Here is a 14132-nt window from a genome sequence, read left to right on the forward strand (position 1 = left end):
GGTCTCGGGCTTATTCTCTCTCTCTCTCTCTCTCTCTCTCTCTCTCTCTCTCTCTCTCTCTCTCTCTGTGTGTGTGTGTGTGTGTGTGTGTATGTGTGTTCTACTTGCATGTTTGTTTATGTACCATGTTCATGTCTGAAGCCTGTAGAAGCCAGAAGAGGGTGCTGGATCCCTGGAACTAGAGTTAGAAATGATTGTGAGTTGTCAAGTGGCTGCTGGGAACTGAACCTGGGTCGTCTTATCCACTGAGATACCTTAAAATTGATTGTTTAAGATTGTCAGCGCTGGAGCTTGCATCCAGGGCCTTGTGCATGCCGGGCGAACATGCCAGGCTACCACCGATCCACCTCCAGTTCTGATTTCTGCTGACTTGCCCTGCAATTCAGGGATCCGGTGTCACCTAGTGCCAAGGTGAACGGAAGATGAACGGAACTCCTTGGGATACTGTGACTGACAGTTTCCTGCCCAAACTGGTAATGGCATTTAAGGTTATAAAGAGCACACCAAGACCTTGGCATTGTCACCCCAGGAAGCCCTTGATGAGCCGTCTTAGCCAGATGGTGTGTGTTGTGAACTTAATGATGTCCCATGGAGCGCCGGGTGCTGGTTACTTCCTTTCTGACAGGGCACAGCAGTTTGTACAATGACCTTTCTGACAGGGCACAACAGTTTGTACAATGAGAGAATAGCCAGAGTAATGGCAGAGAGTGAGGGTGAACACGGGTCGAGGCTTCCATGTGGGTTCTGTATCTGCATCCATCCAGCCCAGTTTTGTGACCCAATGACTTTATTGGAGGGAGTCTACTGGGTTATGAGAGCATGGGTGAGGGATATTGTACGCCTTTTTCCTTAGGGCCATTCACAGTTTGGAGAAGAAACTACCCTGGCCAGGGGGTGAACGACAGAGTGACAGCCAGGCCTGTGGAAGTGGAACTTTCCAGTCACAGGATCCCATGGTTTTTCCTTCAATACAGCAACTGCCCTTAAGCAACTGCTGTCCCACTGGCAATAGTAACTCTGAAGCTACCAGCAGTGGTTTGGCCAAGGCCACAGCCAGGCAGGAATTCTGTTTCCTAAGACACTGACTCTATCAAAGCCATTACGGGAAATTTTACCTAAGTCTCTCTCCTTCTATAGAACTCAGGATTTAAAGGTTGAGGTGAAATCCCGCTAGCTCAGAGAGGCTGAATAAAAAGTAGCTAATCTTCTCCCCCCAAAGGGCAGTCCTTCTGTTTCGCCCCCACTAAAGAACCCCACCTATACTTAGTTTCTCCCTACCACTTCCTGTCAGCTGTTGCTCAGCCTCCTGACACCAGGTTAATTCTATTTAATCAAACAAATATAGCACATCTTTGCATCGCCAACAAAAGCAGCAGAAACAAATGTAACTCACCTTTACACAGTTAAAATAATAGTCTACAACAAGACCTTCACTTGGGAGTCTGTCACTAACTCCTTCCTGCTCACCTCCAAATGTGATCTTGGGAGATGCTGGAGTATAATGTTAAAAATAATCCTTATAAAGAGCCTTTCTGCCGGCACAAAGAGCTTCAATCAAACCAGATTAGACCAAATCAAAAATGCCCACATTTAATAAATGCCACATTCCCGGGTGGACGGGGACAGCATGGCGGGGAGAGGGGCCCACGCAAACCCAAAGACCACAGACCTTTTTCCAGGCGTAAGCCTAAATACCCTGGGGGAGTGGTCCTGACTCTCTCTGGAGAGGGGGTCAATACTTGGCAGGCTGGGAGTTGGAGTTCAGACCAGGACAATTCCAAGGCCAGGGACTGGGGTGACATTTCCAACTCAATATTACATATATGAAGTAGTGGGACATTAACTGAGGCAGTCATCCATGACAGGAAGGACTTTGGTCATGCCGCTGTCATGGGGTCACCCGTGGTCCTTTAGTAAATACTCAGTGACTTTGCCGGCATCTGCATTTCTGTCTGTCATTGATTGGTACCCTGCTGGAGGGTGAATGGATGTTTCTCCATGTTTTCCCAGAAAATGTGGACACAGTAAGAGGTTAACGTTCACTTACATGGGTGACTCAGGCAGCTGTGTCACCCCAAAGCCCAGCCTGGGTGACAATTCACAAAGCTGTGTGGTTGAAACCTCACCCCCGTCAGCCTCCTCCTCCTCTATAGACTCCTGGACCTTTCAGGACCACAGGTGTATGGGGCAGGAGAGATTGGGTGGTAGGACTCCCACGTGTGTCATGCTCAGAGGACAGAGTTCCACAACTGGGCTATCTCATAACTAAGTTACTGTACACATATATTAAGTTAATTAAAAATTTGAGACAGTTTTATGTATTCCAGGCCAACCCTGAACGCTCTCTCTCTTGAGATTCTCCTAGAACTGACTAACAGAGATCCCATTGCCTCTGCCTCCCCAGTGCTGGGATTAAAAGGCCTGTGTCACCACACCCAGTGGACTTTGAGCCATACTGCTTGTGTCTCAGGCATTGGGAGGACAGGTGTGTGTTCCCATGCCCTGGGATGTTCTTTTGAATGTACAGCACCCTTACAAGAAAACCCTTTAGTTAGCTGTTCCTGCAGACTAGGTGGTTCCAGTTCCTGTATTGTCGTTTGCTGAGAATCTCTGCTCACTGTCCACCACCAGCCACGTTCCCATCTTGCCCTGTATTCACGTCCTGTCAATACATCCTGCATGTGCTTCCTAGAACTGCTTCACGCTTCCAGACAGATGTGTACTGCATCTATACAGTGGTTCCCCTTGTCTGTGGACCCTTAATCTGGGACTGTGGCACCTCAGAGGAGTACGGCAGGCTTGTAGTGATCACATGTGCACCCGCCTCTGCCCCCTTCCTTCCTTCCTCCCTCCCTCCCTTCCTTTATTCCTTCCTTTCTCCCCTCTCCCTCCCTCCTTCCTTCCTTTCTTCCTCCCTCCTTTCCTCTTAAATTACTTGCAGAGTAATAGGTTTCTTTATGGCATTTTCATAACACTGTTATGAAAGAGCTTCCCCGCCTTTCCCCCAACAGTCCCTTCCCCATCTCTCTGCCTTCTCCTTTCCCACTATGATCCTTTACCCCTAATATTTCCCCCTCACTTGTGTTCTGTTTCCCTTCCCACACCCCGTCCCCCCCCCCCCCACCATTTCCCATCTTGTAAACCCCTGGCTAGATTCCTGGACTCGACACATTTACTCCCACCTAGCTACAAATGTTTAACAATTAGAAGCTAGGATCGCCATGTGGGAGACAGCATATGGTCCCTGTCTTTATTCCCCGAATGAAGAGGTGTAATGTGATGGTTAATTTCGACTTTGTTACACTGAGAACGACCCAGAAGAGCTGCTGAGCTGAAGGGAGCCTGTCCTCTCTTACCTTGCTTTCTGTTAGGTTTTTCCTCGCTCCAACTGGGAAGTAACTATTGTGCACAGGGTCCACACTGTGTCGAGCAGCACAGGACACACAGGGATGATGTAAAATATGAGGGAAGAGAGAAACAGTATAGGAGAGGGTGTGAATGCCTTAGATACGGACGCTGTCTCCTTTTTATCCAAATTTCAGTGTCTCAGGAGTTTGCTAGCCCAGCGGCGGGACACTTTACACTTTACCCTGGTCAGTTCTTGTCAGTGTGATACAAACTAGAGTCATCTGGGAGGAAGGAACCTCAACTGAGAAAATCCCTCTACTCTCCTTCTTCCTTGAGCTTAGATTCCTCCTCTTCCTTATTCTCTCTGCCTATCAGCCCTGCCTATCCTTCTACTGCCTAGCTATTGGCTGTTCAGTTTTTCATTAGATCCATCATGTGCCTTAGGCAAGCAAGGTGAAGTAGCTACACATCTTTACATAATGAACCAAATGAAACACAGCTTTACATTGTTAAACAAAGATAGCACAGACAGATGTAACCCACTTTTACACAGTTAAAGTAATATTGCTTAATGTAAACAAATGTAGCACACATCTTTCTTGAAGAAATAGCCCTCAATCTGTGTGAGCAGCAAGCTCTTTTAGCCATGTCTCCAGCTCTAGGACATGAACTTTAAAAGCAGAGAACCACCCAGTGCTGGGGTTCATGTGTATATACAGGAGCCAGACAGATCTCTGTGAGTTCAAGGCCAGCCTGGTCTGCATAGTGAGTTTGAGGCCAGCTACACAGTGAGCCAAGAAGAATGTGCCAATATATAGCACAAACTGTTCTCTCTATAAGCCATGAAGGAAATAGCTGTTGTTGGTTTTTAAGCCTCATTTAACTAGGCTTAATGTCTTCCTCTCAGAACTTGAGATGTGAGGCTATTTTGGTGAAATATAAAATTCTGAGCTTGTTTCAAAAAATACACTGTAATCTCTCCTGGCTGCTCAAGGGCCTTTCCCTGTATCCATCCTGCAGAAAGAGCTTGAAGGTGGCGGGGGCCTTTCAGGCTGATGCTGTCCTCCGTGTACAGAGAATAATGGGACGGACAAAGGGCGGGAGGGAGGAGCAGGCTCTGGTGTCTGTCCTGTCCGAGAGGGGCCTGGGGTACCAGAGCAGTTACCACATTCGTTTTCCCTAAGACACTGGCCTGCCTGCATTCTGCCTCACACATGACCATCCCGTGACAGATTTGTGTGGTGTTCTGAGGGAAGAGGAGATTCAACCATGACCAGGGATTGGGTCATCTGTGAACCTGCCTCTCAAACAGGTTTGCCACATGGAGGTCTACAGACGCTGAGCTAAGGAGATTTGAAGATCAGGTCATGGAGTGTTAATTGCTTGGAATAATTGGATTTTAGGGATCTGTGAGGAAAAAGCAAGCACAAATATGTGGAGGGCCGCGTGAAGCATGTGAAGCATTCTCCGTTGCTTCAAGGAACAAAGGTAGAGATTGACCTCTGTGACCCCAAGATGTGGCGGTACACGCCTTTAGTCCTGATGCCTGGGAGACAGAGGCAGATTGACCTCTGTGACCTCAAGGCGTGGTAGTACACGCCTTTGGTCCCAACGCCTGGGAGGCAGAGACAGGCAGACCTCTGTGAGTTCAAGGTGATGTAGCACACGCCTTTAATCCCAGCGCACGTGCTTGGTAACTCTCTACCGCTGCGTCCCTGCCTACTTCCGAGGCATCACTTGGAATAATGGGCAGCGGACCAATCCAAGAATGACACGTCAGAAGCGAGGACTGTTTCCTTTATAAGGGCTGAGTTCCCCTCATTCTGGGTCTCCGCTTTGAAAGCTGATGCTCTCCCTCTCAAGACGCATTAAAGCTTTACTGCAGAAGTATCCTAAGTGCCCCGCGTCGTTCTTGCTGGCGAGAAGGTAGCGCGGGACACAAATAAGAAAAGCGGAAAGAATAAATGCAGAATAAAGAAAATAGCAGCAGTGTAAACTCAAGACCACATCACATCTATTGTGGCTGGCCGAGTGAATTGATTTGCGTTCTTATCACAAGGGCTCCTGGTCCGCATTATGAAAGGACAGCGGCTAGAGCACAGGTGTGGGATGGGGGGTGGCGATTAGGGGGTGCAGGTTGGGGGGAGTAACTCAGTTGGCAGAGTGCTTGCTCAGCACATCTGGAGAGCTGGGTTTGACCCCAGCACAAGGTATAAACGGGGCGTGGTGGAGCTTAGCACCTGGGAGGTGCTGGGGGAGGCTTGGAAGTTGTGAGTCTGAAGTTGACTTTGGTTAGGTGAGATATTGTCACAAATGAAGACTTGATCAGAGGCGACAGGCAGGGAAGCACAGGCTTTTCTCATTGTCGTTCATGGCTTCGGTCACCACCTGGATCCAACTCAAGTCAAAATCTACCTGCGTTGAGGCCAGTCATCCCACCCTGGGGCTCTCCAGTCTCTCTCCTAGGGCTTAGCCAGTTCTCAGGACTCACCAGACTCTGCTCATCTCCTCAGACCACAGCAAATGGAGGATTCCAGGGTTCACAGTGATGTCTCCCCTGAGCTCTCCAGGGAGCTCTTTCTCTGCCCTTCTCCAACCCTGCCCCCTTTCTCCTGCTGTTTCCCCTTCCTTGTCCTTCTTGTCCACTCTGTGTGAAACTTGTTGAAATCTGGCTGTTTTCTTCTGTTGTCTGACCTACCTCCCTCCCTTCCTCCCTCCTCCCTCCCTCCCTCCCTTCTTTCCTTCCTTCCTTCCTCTTTTCCTGAGACACAGGGTGTCTTTGTGTAGCTTTGAAACCTGTCCTGGAACTCGTACTGTAGAATGGGCTGGGCTTGAACTCACAGAGATCCACGTGCCTCTTCCTCCTGAGTGCTGGGATTAAAGGCCTGCGCCACTACTGCTCAGCTGTCGTCTGACTTCTGTTCATCCTACATAGAGCAGAAGACACACGTTCTAATTATGTCTACCCCAGTGAACCATTGAGTTTATTTGGGGTCACTTACTAGAGCCTGGGTGACACATAGGCAGTTGTTTTCCCATAAAGTGCATTCCAGCCAACTCCCTGCAGAACTTACCGGTAACACAACTAGAAAACGTCTCCGTAAATTTCTACTGCTCATCTGGTCTCGTGAATCTTTTAAAAAAGAAAAAGATGTATTTTTATTTTATTTTATTTTAGTGTGTGTGTGTACGCATGTGTGTGTGTGTATGTGCACATGCCTGGGGAGGCCAGAGAGGATGTACTGGAGTTGGTGTTACAGGCAGTTGCAAGCTGCCCAGTGTTGGCGAGGGTCCTCTTCAAGAGAGCAGCATACACTGTTAACCCCTGAGCCCAGTCCCAGGTCTTGGGGATCTTGTGAGTTTTAGGAACTTCCTGAACCTCTTGAGCTATATTTATTTCCCAGTCTCCCTGTTTCTATTTGAGGACTTAGTTACACAGTATCTGTGTTCTATCTCCTAGTGCAGCCTAGTCCAGTTTACTAACAGGATCATCTTCCCTGTATTTTTCTCAGGAGCTGTCTGAGTACCCCCGTTCTGCTCACCCTTCCTTCAGTCTCCAAGCTGGAGCTCAGACAACAATCCTGTCATTCACCCCTGTTCTCAATTCTAAATCTTGCAGGGGGTTTATTTGGCTGTAGGTTAACATCAGTGGAAATCCTTTTTACATGGTTCTGACCACTGTGATGAAACATCATGACCAAAAGCAAGTCAGGGAGGAGAGGCATAGACTCCTACACTGTAGTAGTCCATCATTGAAGGACACCAGGACAGACGCTCAAACAGGGCAGGAATGTGGAGGCCAAGGTGTGGAAGCAGAGGCTGTTCCTGTTTACAGTGGAGGGCTGTTGCTCATTCCCTTGCTCCTTGTGACTTGCTCATCCTGATTTCTTGCAGAAGCCAGGGCTACCATTCTGGGGGTGAGGGTGGTGTGTGTGTGTGTGTGTGTGTTCCTACCCACAACGGGCTGGGCCCTTTCACATCAACCACTAATTAAGAAAATGCCCTATAGGCTTGTCTATAGCCCCATCTTAAGGAAATTTTCTCAACTGAGGCTCCCTCTTGAGGACCTCAGCTTTTGTTCCATTGACATAAAACTACCCAGCACATTTATAAAAATGTCCACAGCATTATCTGAATTTTAAATCCACAGCCCCTTCCATTGCCTTTTCAATCACATTTTAAATGACAGAAATACAAAAATGTTTCTTTTTAAAACTTCAATTTAAATCGAAGCCTCTAAGGTGCACATATTAGTGTTCATTGCATGCTGTTCACATTGGGCTGAATGTACTTCTGCGAGCCTCCAATGGTCACAGTGGACAGTACTCTTCCACCCTGCCTTCTGAGCTGTGTGGCACATGATGTCACCAACAGTCACCCCATTGTGCAATCATGTGCTGAAGTCCCTACTCCTGTTTGAATTATGGGTAGGTTGGCAATTAGTGTTCCTTGATGGACATCCCTCCACCTGTGTGCTGGACAGACATTTCCATGAGACAATGCTCACGTCCAGGGTTTGACATTCTAAAAGAATAAAAAAAAAAACTTCTACATTTTTTTTTTCTCTCCACCCAATTATTTCTCAGTCTCTGTCAACACTGCTCTCGGGCTCTGTGAGATCAGCCTTTTACTAGTTCACATGAGTGCGGCCATGCTATGTGTCCTGTTGCTACGGTGAAGTGCGGTGACCAAAGCTGCTTAAGGGTGCTGGGAAGATGGATCTGTGAGTGGCTAAGAGCATGTACGGCTCTTGCAAAGGACGTGAGTCTGGTTCCCATCAGCCATGTTGGGTAGTTCATAACTGCCCATTACTCCTATTTCAGGAGATCTGATGCCCTCTTCTGGCCTCCAAGGGTACCCGCACTCACACGCACAGACACATTCTCATAGCTCATTATTTTGGAAAGCAGTTTAAGGGGACTTCAGCAACTGAGTTCATAGGTGGAGGTCACAGCCCGTCATGGTGGGGAAGTCTTGGCAGCAAAAGCCTGAGCAGCCGCCACATTGCTGCTCCTCCAGGTGGCAGAGGAATGGATGTGGTGCCTTTGCTCTCTCCATTCTGCAGCAGACATTTTATTTTATATTTTATTAATTTTTATTGAATTTTTATAGAATATATCTTGTTCATATTCTTTTCCCAACTCGTCCCAGATCCTCCCTACCTCCTTACCCAAGCAAACTTCATATTCTTTCCTTCTCAAAAAAAAAAAAAAAAAAGTACGGAAAAACAAAATCCATAAAACCAAAACCAAACAGGAAAAGCATCAAGAAGAAAGAAAAATCAAAACAGGCAAATTTTTAAAAAATTAACAAAATAAAAACATAGAGTCCATCTTGTGTTGGCCAACTATGCCTGGGCATGGGACCTGCCCTGGAATGTGGTTGCTACACCATGACCATGCCATTGGAGGTAACAGATCTTCCCTCTCCCACCATGTATTAATTGCAAAAAGCTTCTTCTTCAGTGTCTCTTTCCTGCCTCAGTGCCAGGATTCTGTCTAGTTTGAACCTGTGCAGGTTTTATGAATGCTGTCACAGTCTCTGTGAGTTCGTGTGTGTGTGTGTGTGTGTGTGTGTGTGTGTGTGTGTGTGAGTGAGCCTGTTTAGCCTGGAAGACCCTGCTTCCTCTGAATCATCCACCACCTCTTACCACTTTTCCAGTTCCTCTTCTTCCTGGAGCCCTTAGCCTTGAGGGGAGGGGCTTAGTAAAGGGATCTCCTTTAGGGCTCAGGTTTCCAAAGTCTCTGACTGCACCTTGTCCAGCTGTGGGTCTCTGTTAATTCCCATCTCCTGCAAGAAGGAACTTCTCTGACGAGGGTGGTGGAGCACCGCCCCGCTCCATGATGCGGCGATGTCATTAGGAGTCATTTTGTTGCTGTTTCTTTAGTAGAACAATAAATAGTAAGCTTTCCTCTAGGCCCACGATCTAGATTTGGGACCCCTTAAGTTGTGTTATATATGGGTTTCATCTCATAGAGTGGGCCTTTAATAAAAACAAAAAGTTTCTGTAGAAAGAAAAGTTTATCTGAGGGATCAAACTGCTGGGCTGTCAGCGCAGGAGGGCAGTGTGTAGACAGAGCAGGAAAAGCCTTGTTAATTTGATGGAGACAGAAGAAAAGGTGTGGGCCAGAAAAGCCTGGAACTAGAGCAAGGTTAGTCAGGCACTAGATGCCCTTGCCAGAGACTGGGCTAGGGAAGCCGTGGCTTTCCTGGTAAGCAGAGACCTGCCCCATGCTGAGTTGACTATTTTTCACCCCATAACAATCCTCTGTCCACCTGATCAAGTCACAGTCCTTCTGTTGAAGACATTATCACCAGCGCTGCCATTTGGGGGGCCCCACTTTGGGTCCAACAGTAACATCTGTGCCTCTGTCACAGTCAGTCAGGTGGTTGCAGTCAGGTGGTTGTTGTAGTCACAGGTTCATAGCTGGGAGTTACTGGTGATTACCTTTCTCCTTTGGTGGTGCTCAGCCTGCCTTCTAGCACCGTGCATTGCATGCTAATCTGTAGGGATGAAGCGTCATGTGGGCACTAGCTTGATTTCTCTGTGTTTGATGATATAAGTTATGTCTTACCATCAGGTGATGAAGAGAAACCAATAGCCTTGGCAATAGCCTGTGATGTCTGTGAATCCATGGGACCCCTTTGGCCAACAATTCAACAAGATACAACCTATCCCTGGCACTGGAGGCTCTACATGGTAGCAGATGATGTCTCGTTGGGCAACATCTCCCCCATTACATGGTGATTCTTATCGGTATATATTTTAGGAATGGCCTCTAGCGTTCTTTGCCCCTCTCTGTAGTCCCTCCTTTACTCTTCTGCCCACCCGTCCCCATCAACCCTAGTTTAGTTTGCCCTTTGTCTCTTTAGACTACTCTATTTCTGCTTTCCGGGAAGATCCGCTCTTCTGGTCCTTTACCAGCCACCCTCCTCTGTGATCATTCCCCGAAACAAATACTTAGAGCTCAAAAGTGAACCCTCACTCACACATAGGAGAAGCCGTTCATTATCTGCCGTTTGGGGGTCTGGGTGACCTCATGGTGGTTGTTCCCAGCTCCATCCACTTACTGGCACACTTCATCTTTCTTAACACTTGAGTAATTTCCTTTGTGTAAATGGACCACATTTTTATTATCCATTCATCAGTTCAGTGACGGACATCCAGGCTGTTTCCAGTTCTTGGCTCTAATGAGCAGAGTGGCCATGACTATGGATGAGCCGTAAGACGTAGGTCCTTTGGGCATAGGCCCAGGAGTGCTAGAGCTGGGTCTTTAAGTAAGCCAATTTTCAGCTTCCTCAAGGCCCCTTGTGATGGGTCATATCCTGGCCAGGTGACTGACAGGCCCAACTAGTTAACTCTTTAGGAAGAGGACAGTATAAGAATTTTAAAGAGTTCTTATCTTTGGGACAGGTCGGAATTCCCTTCTCCACTCTGGCTGGAGGTTGAACTTAGTTCGATTCCTTTGTTGACCAGGACCAAGTAGGTCTCCTTTAAAAAGACTTCAACAGAGTCCTGATGTTTCCACTTTGCACATGGAGTTTTACCTGGGAAGCAGCAGGAGGGGTTCAAAGCTAACCAGGGGGAGGGATCCACCCTCTACTGACCTCCGAGAAAGCAGTTCTCTGACCAGCTACTTAATAGCAGGACTTTGAAACCAGGTGGATTTTAACTGCCTTCTCCCTACAATACAGGGCCAGCTCCCCATTTCAAGATCAGCCAGGTCAACCCAGTGCCCACAATTGATTTTGGAAGGAGGAGAGCTCACTGCCTGTAGGCTGACACCGACCCAGAATTCTTGGGACCATAGTGTTCCTTAGTAACTATAGACAAATACGCCCAACATTAAAGACAAAAGAAGAAAATACATATAAGAGAAACTCTTCAGGCTGTTGGAACAGGCCAGGGTTTGCAACTTGGCGCCAGAGAACGGATGGAGGAGACTAAAGTTGCCCTGCTCTTCCCTGTCCCTTACTAAACCCAGAAACATCTCCAAGCCCCGTTAGCTACGTTAGCTAAGCTACCAACGTTGCTAGCATGGTCCTCTGTCAGGAAAATGCCAAAGCAGTATACCTGGCCATTTTAAATTATGTGTCCCGAGTGCAGGCACTCAGAACCCAGCTGTATGGGATTCCTGGAGGTGGGGGTAGACACGGGAGCTCATTCCCTGAGCCATCCCTTCAGTCCCTAGTTTTTTGTTTGTCCCGGTGACAGGGTCTCACTGTACCTCAGGTTTGGCCCGAACAGCGCCGCAATCATTCATCAGCTAGGGTTAAAAGCGACAGCCACCTTGCTAGCAGGGACACTGTTTTGCCTGAACAGGACAAACGGCACGGAAATTGCTTCCGAGGCTGGCAGTAGGGTAGCTAGGCCCTGTGGGCACAAATGCCGGTCCTCAGCTCAAATCCTAGTCCTTTTCTCTCCCGAGTTCCAGAGAAAGCCATTGTGATGTAAATGTGTCGCAGAAGTGTCCTGGGTCCTGCCCTACTGAGTTCTTGAGTGAAACGCCTGTGCGCCAGGGCCCTTGATTCGCGTGCCCAGCCCCGCGTGACTGCATGCATCCACGATACGGAGATGCTGCAGCGTCTGCGCTCCTCCCTGTGTCGGGTGCTCGCCCGTGGCTCAGCATTCGGACCTCCAGGGCTCGCCACGCGGAACAGCAGCCCCGGGCTTGTAGGATTCGCCGTGCGCCACGTGTCGCCGCTGCGCCACGCATTCCCACGCTCCCGCAGCTTCGTCATGGCCTGCTTGTCCCGGGCAACAGCAGCCCTGGCCCGCCAGGTACCCGCATTGGCCAGGGGCGTCAAGGCCCCGCATCCCTTGGGGGACTCTCCGGGGTCGCCGTGGGAGGGCGCCACGAGGCTCTCGGGATCACCGCAGGGCGCCACAGCTCACTAGGGGATGCCTAGGGGGTTTCGGGGTCGCTACGGAAGAGACTCGGGATCACGGCAGAGGTCGCCACCAGGGGACTCGGGGATGGAGATGATTTATGGGTGCTCGCGGGTCGCCACTAGGGACTCAGGGACTGCAAGTGTCTCCAGGGTCATCCTGGGAGTCTCAACCGGACATGCTGGGGGTCTCTACTGGGGACTGAGGGTTCACTGTGGAAATTCAGGGGTCTCCACTGGGGAAGTCAGAAGGACTTGGGGAAACTCATGGTTCTCCACTGGAGACGCAGGAGTCGTCACCAGGGATGTTGGGGTCACAAACTGGAACAGGGAGAACTTGAGGCTCCCTACAGGGACACCAGGGATGCGGGTGTCACAGTCTGGAAATCTGGAAAGCCTTCCCCACCTCAAAATATCCCACCCTAGCCTCTGCAAGTTTGGACCCCTTCCTTCTCTCCTTTCCAGTTATTTAGCTAAATTAGCGTCCAGCTTTTTGAATGCCTGCCCCTTTCCCTAGTTAATTCCGAACTTCGGTGCCTTTTATTCATTTAATTGCCACCAATATCAAGAGGTTTTGTTCTTCAAGTGTGAGGTTTTGGCGGCGCCAAAGCACTAGGGACCCTGCGGGTGGAGAAAATGGTTCCAGTCGGTCCGCGCCCCCTCCCTCTTGAAGCGGCTTGCCTATTGTGCGCCTCTGATTGACAAGACCACGAGGCTGAGCGCGCTCCGGAGAGATCCCCCCCCCCCGCCCCGCCTCCCATAAATGGCTTAAACCCTCGGTCTAGACGACTCACTTGGACACTCGGGAGACAATTGCTTTCTTGTTCGTTGCGGGTGAACCCTGGCTCCTGGGTTGACCTGGAATTTAAGGAGCCCCTCCCTAAGCTGCTAGAAGATAAGCCAGACCTGGGGCCGGCTGGGAGGCTGGGTCGTCATTCTGGTTGGAGCCGACGCCGGGTGTTGGACGGTCCAGGCTGGCTTTTCTGTCTTCTGTGATGGTGAGTCCCTTGATCAGATACCCGCAATGACCCACCTGACTTTGCTTAATGGAGGTTTATTTTTACTTTTAAGGACTGCAGTAATGGATGCCCAGCGCCCTTTGCTGGAGAAAGAGGACCAGAAGTGGCCGAGACTTTCAGGGTAAGTCTGCAGGAGGTTAAGTTGCTAGGTAATGCATTTCACGTTGAGATTGGGGGTTGGGGAATTTTAATTGTAAATTTACACAGATTTCTTGAATTTTAAATTACAGCCGGTGAGGGAAAAAGTCATTCGAGATTATTACCAGTCAGCGAAACAAAATCCACTTAGCAGTAAACTGCTTGTTTTATTTTATGAATCATACATTTTATTGGCAAAGAGTCAATTGATGAATAGGAACCTGAGTTTTGTTTTGATCTTTTATTCTTGTTTAATTGAATCAGCTTAACCCTTCACTCTGCTCCTCCAAGAAAAAGGCACCGTGTCTTCCCTCCTTAAAATAGTCATAGAACTCACTCACAGTCCAGGGTTTCATTTTCTTTCCATCTGAATTGTGTGGTTTATGAACGATGTGGCCTCCTTCTTCTCTGGAGAGTTATTGAAGGGATGAAGATAAAGATCTCCCGAGTTCTTCACCATCCACCCCCACCCCCACCCAGTGCTGTGTGGCTCTTCATGGGTGCTTGGCTCTGCCACTATGTTGGCTCTGATACCCACTGCCAATTGTCATCCATAGAACAGAATGTCCTTCTGACCTCACATCCTGGCAGAGCTCAGGGAGGGGCTGAAACCTGACTCATCAGTTTTGTGCCACAGGGAAGGCTCGGTGTGTGGGGACAGTGCTGGGAACAAGGCGGGTGTGTGTGTGTGTGTGTGTGTGCGTGTGTGTGTAGTAAGTGTGCACATCTCTGTGCATG

The 14132-nt window shown here is 48.9% G+C and overlaps 1 protein-coding gene across 4 annotated transcripts in view; it reads left to right on the plus strand.

Moving 5' to 3' along the window:
• The window catches only part of Bcat1 (branched chain amino acid transaminase 1), a 77476-nt gene that overhangs the window by 14405 nt on the left and 48939 nt on the right, over positions 1 to 14132 (plus strand). For 2 of the 4 annotated variants that reach the window (XM_048432637.3, XM_085687342.2), the window contains exons 1-2: positions 11909 to 12130; positions 13309 to 13377. In XM_048432637.3, the coding sequence (XP_048288594.3) occupies positions 11924 to 12130; positions 13309 to 13377 (276 nt within the window). In that variant the 5' untranslated portion in view covers positions 11909 to 11923. Of the gene's footprint in view, positions 1 to 11908; positions 12131 to 13008; positions 13236 to 13308; positions 13378 to 14132 lie in introns of those variants that run through there. The other 2 variants (XM_048432639.3, XM_048432638.3) reach the window with 2 other exon arrangements.

The sequence above is a fragment of the Myodes glareolus genome, chromosome 3 (genome assembly GCF_982192425.1).
Source record: "Myodes glareolus chromosome 3, mMyoGla1.1, whole genome shotgun sequence".
Classification (NCBI taxonomy): domain Eukaryota; kingdom Metazoa; phylum Chordata; class Mammalia; order Rodentia; family Cricetidae; genus Myodes; species Myodes glareolus.